Source organism: Trichechus manatus, unplaced genomic scaffold, assembly GCF_000243295.1.
Source record: "Trichechus manatus latirostris isolate Lorelei unplaced genomic scaffold, TriManLat1.0 scaffold00118, whole genome shotgun sequence".
NCBI lineage: Eukaryota > Metazoa > Chordata > Mammalia > Sirenia > Trichechidae > Trichechus > Trichechus manatus.
Window position 1 is genome coordinate 5,044,943 of NW_004444054.1, and position 8,233 is coordinate 5,053,175.

The 8,233-nt window shown below is 32.6% G+C and overlaps 1 protein-coding gene across 2 annotated transcripts in view; it reads left to right on the forward strand.

Moving 5' to 3' along the window:
- PCCA (propionyl-CoA carboxylase subunit alpha) overlaps positions 1–8,233 on the forward strand; it is a 472,769-nt gene that overhangs the window by 311,981 nt on the left and 152,555 nt on the right. For both annotated transcript variants that reach the window (XM_004384162.1, XM_023738522.1), the window contains one exon: positions 1,857–1,959. In XM_004384162.1, the coding sequence (XP_004384219.1) occupies positions 1,857–1,959 (103 nt within the window). The remainder of the gene's footprint in view (positions 1–1,856; positions 1,960–8,233) is intronic.

Sequence of the window (8,233 nt, forward strand, 5' to 3'; positions counted from 1 at the left end):
TGGGGTACAGCAGCAATCCCCTCGCTTTCTTCCCTGTCATATGCCTTCTTTTCATTCTCCCCCTCTACCGTATTCTCTCCCTCTCTTTTCAAGCTCTCATGTCTGTAAAGCTCCGTCCTCTCAATAAAGTCCTCTTCACATTTCCATGAATGCCTCTTTTATGCCTATGTGTACTATGTGCATTATCGTTGATGGCATTGTTTACTTTTTCCTTAATTTTCACTGCTATAGGATTTAAAACTTTCCTTCTTCTTCAGAAAACAGATCAAAAGTTGTGGGCTGAATATAGATATTCACCTAAATTATTAATCATCCTCCATTAGACTTATGGGCATTTTTGTGTCCAGAGGTGATTTGCTTTAATTATGGTTTTTTGTGACTGTGACTTTTTTTTCCTGAATACACAGAGAATCCTTTTAAAATTGTTCTTTGAGTTTAAATTAAAACATAGCCTGCAAAAGTTTTTCAGAACTGTGACTTAGTCTAGGATCCAGATAGTATAAAATGCTAATGTTTAGTGCTTAGTAAATATTACTTCACAGCTTATAAGCAAGGTAAACATGCAATAGTTAAGCTAATCCAGAAATCATAAAAATTTTGATACCTTAAAAAATTGTGGGAAACAATTTGTATTCTAAAAATGTTTCTCTCTTTGGCTACTTGAGTCATTTTCTCTGGACCATGTAATACTGGTCAAACACAGGACAAGACTGCTACAGAAGACGAGCATTATTTAAAGATATGGGGGTCCTCTTTTGGATTTTAGATGATGGTTAAAACCAGGCATAGAAGAAGACATAGAAAGTGTAGAAGTTCTCCATGTCTTGTTTCTCCTCATTACCCCAAAACTTAGCACCGAACACTTAGTATCTAGTATTTTTCTGACTGTGTTTTGTTTTAACAAAATTATGATGTTGCCATTCTATTGTATAAGAGCATGTTGACATTTGAGTTATTTTTAAATCAGCCTTGAAAATTTTATAAATTTTTATTAATAACATAGGTTTTGTTTTTTACCAAAACATAATTTTAAATAACACATCCCAGCTAATATATTAAGAAGGAGCCCAGGTGGTATAGCGGTTAAGTGCTCGGCTGCTAACTGAAAGGTTAGCAGTTTGAACCTAACAGTTGCTCCTTGGGAGAAAGATGTGGCAGTCTGCTTCCCTAAAGATTCCAGCCTTGAAAACCCTATGAGGCCATTCTACTCTGTCATATAGGGTCGCTATGATTTGGAATCGACTCAACGGGAATGGGTAATAAGCTCATTTTTCTTCTAATTGACATCATGAAAGAATACTTCCAGATTATTTTACAAGAAGAATACATGGAGATTCATTCTTTAGTATATTTTTAATCTCATCTATGACAAAGGACAAAATAAAGACAAAATAATTCTCTAAACCCAAATCATGCTAAATCAGTAATTCATTTTATGTCTCTGTGAAGTTTAAGGTGCGGCGTAGTTGTTTATTGTAATTTTTAAAATTGTCTCGGAGAGTAATTAGATCTTGAAAATAAATTAATATTGCTTCAGGAAGGTTAACTTCTGAAGGGTTATCACAACAAATCACCTTGAATTTATAGAAGCGATGATGGTACTTAGAATAGACTATGGTCCTGAACTTACCCAAGAGTGACTTCTGTTGTCTTTGAAAGATTTGCATTTCTTTTACCTTTCTAGTTTATATCTGAAAAACTTTTTTCCAAGCCTGGAAACTTCTAAAATAAGATTTTGTGAAATACAGTCTTTGACAGTTTTACCTTGTACACTTAAATTAATGTCAAAGGAAAATCAGTTTGCTCAGAGAGAATAATATAAGATTATTAATTCTTTTCCTTTCTTTCTACTTTAGAATACCAGTTATTAAACCACAAGTGGCTAACTGGGAGCTCTCAATAACATTGGAGAATGAAGTTCATACTGTCACAACATCACCCAATGGGCCAACGTTCTCTGTGAGTTTTATTTCTTTTTTTGATAATCTTAGAATTATGTATGACTATTTGAAATTATTCCTAACCTGTTCTGTGGCTCTCATCTTTTAATTTAGTATAGATGTATATTTGTTTCATCTTCTTTAGGAAGCAGAATGTAAATGGAACTTTCTGTTCTCTTTTGCTAATTAGGAAATAACATTTCTAGATTTAGCCACATTCTAAACCCATTTCCTCATACCCGATTCCCTTTTCTTTTAGTGATACTGATAAAGTAATACATTTGTCTCTGTTATATGGAATAGTGTCTTTAATTATAATTCCAAATGATAGATAGCTGTGGTGGGTAACCATTCTTTTAAAACAGATAATCTGAAGCCTCCCTCATATAACATTATCTTCAGGTTTCATATTGAGAGATATTCTTGAAGGCTAAGTTTACCTTGTGGTGGCATTGTTTTTGTTTTCAAGAACTTAGCCCTCTTGGATAGTATCCATGACAACTTTAGTTTAGTTTGAATACCGGTCTATAGTGAACAGTTTTGCAATAAGATTTCAAAGTTAATACTGTAGTATGAGTATGTTTAAAATTGATTATTTGAGATTCCTAGAAAAATACCATAAAGGTTGATATTTTAACTTATGGGCCCTTGTATTTTCATCATGAACCCAAGGAAGCTTCTATATAGTTAATATAATGACTATTGCATTATTCTACTTTATTCTTCTCATGGCTAAGTTGCATTGAAGTGCCATTTTGTTTTGGGAGAAAATAACAATTTTTTAGAAGATGAAAACAGGCTATGAATATTAAAATAGTATAATTTCACTTAAATAAGATGTGGTGACCATGAGGTATATGGCAGTTTCTTGATCTCAGCTAGAAAATACCCAAGTTAAGGATTAACGAGAATTCATTTATTCAGCCAGTACTTCTTACGTGCCTGCTGTGTGCTGGTTAGTGCCAGGGCGCTGCACTGGAGAAGCTGGCGTTCTTCTGTGGCAGCCAGAGTCACAAATGCGGTCAGTTCACCAATCAAGTGTAGCCTCCTTGGTTGTCTTTACATTTTGTGATTTCTTCTGTATGCCAGAATTTGCTAACCCACTGCTTACTAAAAGATATTTCACTCAAATATCTTGAAATGAAACCTATGATGGAATTAAAAATTGTCATATATTTTTATGATAAATTTATGTGATTCTTTACATTCATCTTATCTATATGATCTTTTTAAAAAATAGCTGTGGAAGTGGACACTTAACCATTTATCAGATTGAGTAGCAAATGATACCAGCTGAATAGTAAAAAAACATTAATACAATGTAACACTTTTCTGTGGGACGGTTAACTTCACAAAAACGTAGACTTTAGCATAATTTCAATTCTATTTTGAGTAATCACCACTGAAGTTTTACTGCAACCTGCTACTCCAATACATTGATTTTTCTAAGCAGTGACTGGCCTTAATAAGAGAACTGCCTAGATTACTTCTTAGAGCTGTTATTTCTTTGTGCATGTTTCAGATTTCATGTTAAAAAACTAGAGACCACTGGTAAGACTCTGGTGTCTTTTAAAATTTTTCCGTAGAATTACCTACCACTTCACTGTTTAACTCATGAGGAAAGTAGGACTATTTACAAAACACATCAAAATTAATGCACGAAACATTTCTATGGAAAATATCTGTCTTGATATATAGTATCAAAAACTACTTCCTATGTTTACTGGCTTAGCATCAATAACCTAATGAAGAGCATATACTCCTGAGAGAGTATCCCTTTTTCCTAAGCATATTTGGATTGAGCTGCTTTCATTTGACATCTGTATTATGAAAAGAGACACATTGAATAGAGTGGAATAAGTAAAGGCTGATTAGTAAGAAGGTTTCAATAGAGTGACACCCTTGTTTTTAGGTGACTAATAACTTGGTTTTCTAGATTGCCCACTGCCACATCAAGAAAAAACTAATTAGCCTAGAGGCTACAGCCTAGGATTGAGTTAATGACTACAGAGGTAGTACAGGCAAAGTCCTATTTATTTAGCCCACAGTAATGCTTTCAGTAAAAAGCCCTGGTGGCGCAGTGGTTAAGCACTCAGCTGCTAACCAAAAGGTTGGCAGTTCGAACTTACCAGCCGCTCCGTGGGACAAAGATGTGGCGGTCTCTTCTGTAAAGATTACAGCCTTGGACACCCTATGGGCAGTTCTACTCCACGGCAGTGGTTTTTTTGGTAATGCTTCAGGTAACCCAAGTACTTTGGCATTTTTTAAATTAAATTAAAAAAAATTAGATTATAAAATATATCAAATGAGAGAGGTACAGCAAATATTTAGATCTCCTTTATAGGTCTTCTATTTAAAAAAAAAAAATACAGCAACAGGTAAATGCCATCTTCACATCCGTCATCTCATTCCTTTTTCTTCGTCCCCAGAGGTAGTGACTGCCCTGAAGGTTCTGTGTGTTCTTCTTGTGCATATTGCTGTGCTTTCAGTGTGTGCATATGGACAGCAATGATAGTGAGAAGAAAGTTGTTAAAGCATACATGTCTGATGATACTATTTATGCAAATTTGAAAAATACACAAAGTAATGACAATTAGTATTTCTAGTGAAAAATACAAAAAGTATAGAGGATGAAAGTTCCATGAAGTGGAGAAAATGTGGTATGTGGTAGAAAGAAAAGTGAAGATGTAGAAGAAGTAAAATATTTTGTGTATTTTAGGGGCTTCTAATTTTTAATACAATTCACAATGAATAGCAGAATTAATCTGAACACAAAGTTGAAACATTATTCAGCTTTTGAAGATGATAAGCCCAAAAGTATCATAAATAAATAGATTTGTATTTATAATTACTTTTACTATTCCCTTCTGAATTTCCAAGATGTTTTCCATTTTTCTTTTATCTGTGTGACTCAAAACTGGCCAAAATAATTCATGAAAAAGGAAAAGATTAATGCATTTCCTATCTTAAAAATGAAGGACTAAATTCATGTTGGAGACAACTTTGAAGAAAAATGTCAGAGTACTCTTGATATGTTAGAAAATTAGCTTAAAAGTTTTGCCTTCCTAAAAGATGGGAAAATGAGTAATGTATTTGTGCCCTAGAAATTTTTTTTACCTGTTTCTTGTTAACTACTAATAAACTAGAAAACAGTTACGCCTACTGCTCAATTATCGGTTATCCCGTTATCTGACATTTTTCATTTATGACAATAATAAAAGTTCTGCTATCTAACTATCTTGCACATTAATGATACACGTCTGGCAGTAACGAATGCTGAGGTGCAAGGCAAGAGTAATGCTGACTGTAAAGGTTAAGGTTATGTGTCAACTTGTCTGGGCCACGATTCTCAGTGGTTTGGCAGTTATGTAATGATGTCATTTGGCAGTTATGTGATGGTATAATTTAACATTTATGTAATGATGTAGTCATCCTCCATTCTATGATCTGATGTGATCACCCTCCATTTTCATGTAACGCTGATTTTTGCATAATGACCTAGTGTTTGGAACCTAACCATGTCAATAAGTGAGTAGTGGTTGTATATATAATCATAGGTATTGAATTATATATCCTTTGTTACAGCGAGCCGGTATTAGAAACTTTTCTAAAGGCCTTGTAAATTAGCTGTGAATAACCAGAATTCTTGGACTATTGAATTTTGGTATACCAGTGTAATCTCTGTGCTGATGATTAAAAAGCAAATCTAGAAAATCAAAAGTAACGTTGTATGGTCAAGGAAAATCATTATCATTATTTTTTTCTAGAATTGAAAAAAACAACACATTGTGCTCTTTTAAGAACTATCTGTATGGGATGAAATTGGCAACAGCAGCTCAAAAGATTAGATAGGACACACAGGGGGCAATGATCACAAATATTTAATAAATAATTTTAGGCTTATTTATATCCGTTGTTAGCATGGTGGATATATCTTACCTTCCAAATAATTTCATTCAACAAACATTGGGCTAGATGTCAGCAACTCAATGATGTATTAAAGGCAGTCTGCCTTGGAGATATCCATGTGAACAATCACGGTGGTAAAGGGGAGGCGTACTTGGAAGTAATTAAAATACAGTGTGATAAAGACTTTAATAGAGGATTCTTCAATTAAATCTATGAGAAAGAAAGAAGAAAGCACTCAGTCGCCTGAGGGAGGAGAATCAGAGTGAATACAGAGAATCTTGGGAGAGATGACTATGGGTGACATTTTGGAACATGATTTGTATATAAACTGGGACTTCCCTCTAAACCATAGTACAGATAGGTGAGGGAAAACACTGGGATGTGGAGAGCAAAGTTTGTTGAAAAATCAGATATCATATATATATATATTTATTTCTTACGGTGGAAGGGTATGCTTTCTTAATTTTACTGTTATTCATTATTCATAAACAGTAAAGGAGTTTCTCTACCTCTTTCTAGTTCATTATTGTTTTTGATATTTATTTAGCCCTATTCAAGGGTATTTTGATGAAGCAACTGATTACTTTGGTTTATAATTACTGAATATTTGCTTTGTATCAGGCATTGTGGTAAGCATGGTATAAAGCAAATATTGCAAACTGAGGTTCGGAGAAATGAAGTAACGTAACCAAAGTCATGCAGCTTGGAAATACCAGATCTGAGATTAAACTCAGGTCAGTTTGATTCCAAGGCCTATGGTTTTAACTACTATGTCTTTGTATATAACTTTACAAAGTAGTTTTGCTAGACAAAATTCTCAGAAATGGTAGAATTAGGTGTAGTAGACTGTGGATAAATCATTAATAATACAAACAATAATAAATTTATTTCTAAACCAGAATAATTTTTTGCAAGATAAAAGGAATTTTCTTTGTGGTATGCTAAAAGTTAAAGCTCAGGTTAGACCATTGAAAGGAATCATGCAAGGCATCGCAGGAAAATGAATATGCCACAAAAATGTATACAATATTGCTTTTCCAATTAGAGATACTAGTTAAGAGTAGCTATTATAAAGTATTTTCAGTTTCTTATTACCTCTTGTAGATGTTAGTGTATTTTTCAAATTGTTGTTAAAATTCCAAATAATGATTTTTAGCAATGATTTTACAGATTTGTGAAAGTAAGTAATAATTTTTGAATGCAATATAAGGTTTGAGATAGATAAGATTTTGCAACAAAAGAGTTTCTGCTTTCATTTTGTTTTCTTAATAATGCTCATTTTGGTTGATATAAAATTGTCTGATCTTTAGATGCCTGTGGTGGAGGGAGGGAAATGCTTTGTAGAATTCATATCACTGAAATTACTACCCTATATTTTTCTTCTCAAAGAAAGAATATGGTAGTGAACATAAGAATAAAAAATAATAATTAAATATGGATGCATAATAAGAAATAATTATATATGCATTAGTTTATATACGCATTGATATAGCCAATCTTTTCCCCCTTTGTTCTACCACCTTATTTTGTTCTTGATTTCTTGAGTAAAAAAAAACTCAACGACAGTTTCCTTTTATATTTAGAGGGCACATTGACAATTTGGTTTTAAGCAGAATTGCTTGAGTATTTTTATGTAACATTTTCATAAAAATCAAGAATTGAATAAACCTAGACTATGCCAATAAATAATCTTGAGCACAACATAATAGTTTTATTTTTGTATTTTCAAATAGTAATGTGAAGAAATCTTCAGTGTTACTTCAGCAAGAGGTTATACTTGCGTTTTACATCATAATCTCTGTTCCTTTTATCGCATTTATAGAGAATAATATTAAATTGTGCAGGTATTGGAATTTTTATAGGAACATGATAAAAAATCACGGTTTTTCTCTTAAAGAAATAACTTTGAAACTCCCTTCCTAGAAAGTATTTGAATATTATTATATCTGTCCTTTTACCTCTGTGGTCAGTTTTTAAGAATAGGCTCTTATTCTTGAAATTGAAAAGTACATCAGCAAAAAGGTCAGTAACTGTTACATTAGTATCTACTGTAGATGTCTTATTAAAAAACTATCTATGGATTAAGTGTACAATAGGCAGACAGAAAAACAAACGAACATTTTTGTAGTAGTATTTTTACATGAATGCCATAGTATCATCAGGGGCTTATAATAAAGGATCATAATCCTAGTTAGAAAACTGACTTACAGTACATGATAAAGGATAGAATACAAAGGTTAGTTTTTTGAAGTTATGTGATATTTTATATTCAAAATTTCTTTTTCATTTTTTTCTTTTGACAGTAATTAAACATTATGGTCATGTAAACTACTTTTCTTATTAAGCCCTTTTTTCTTTTTTTTTTTTTTTTGGGTGACAAATTT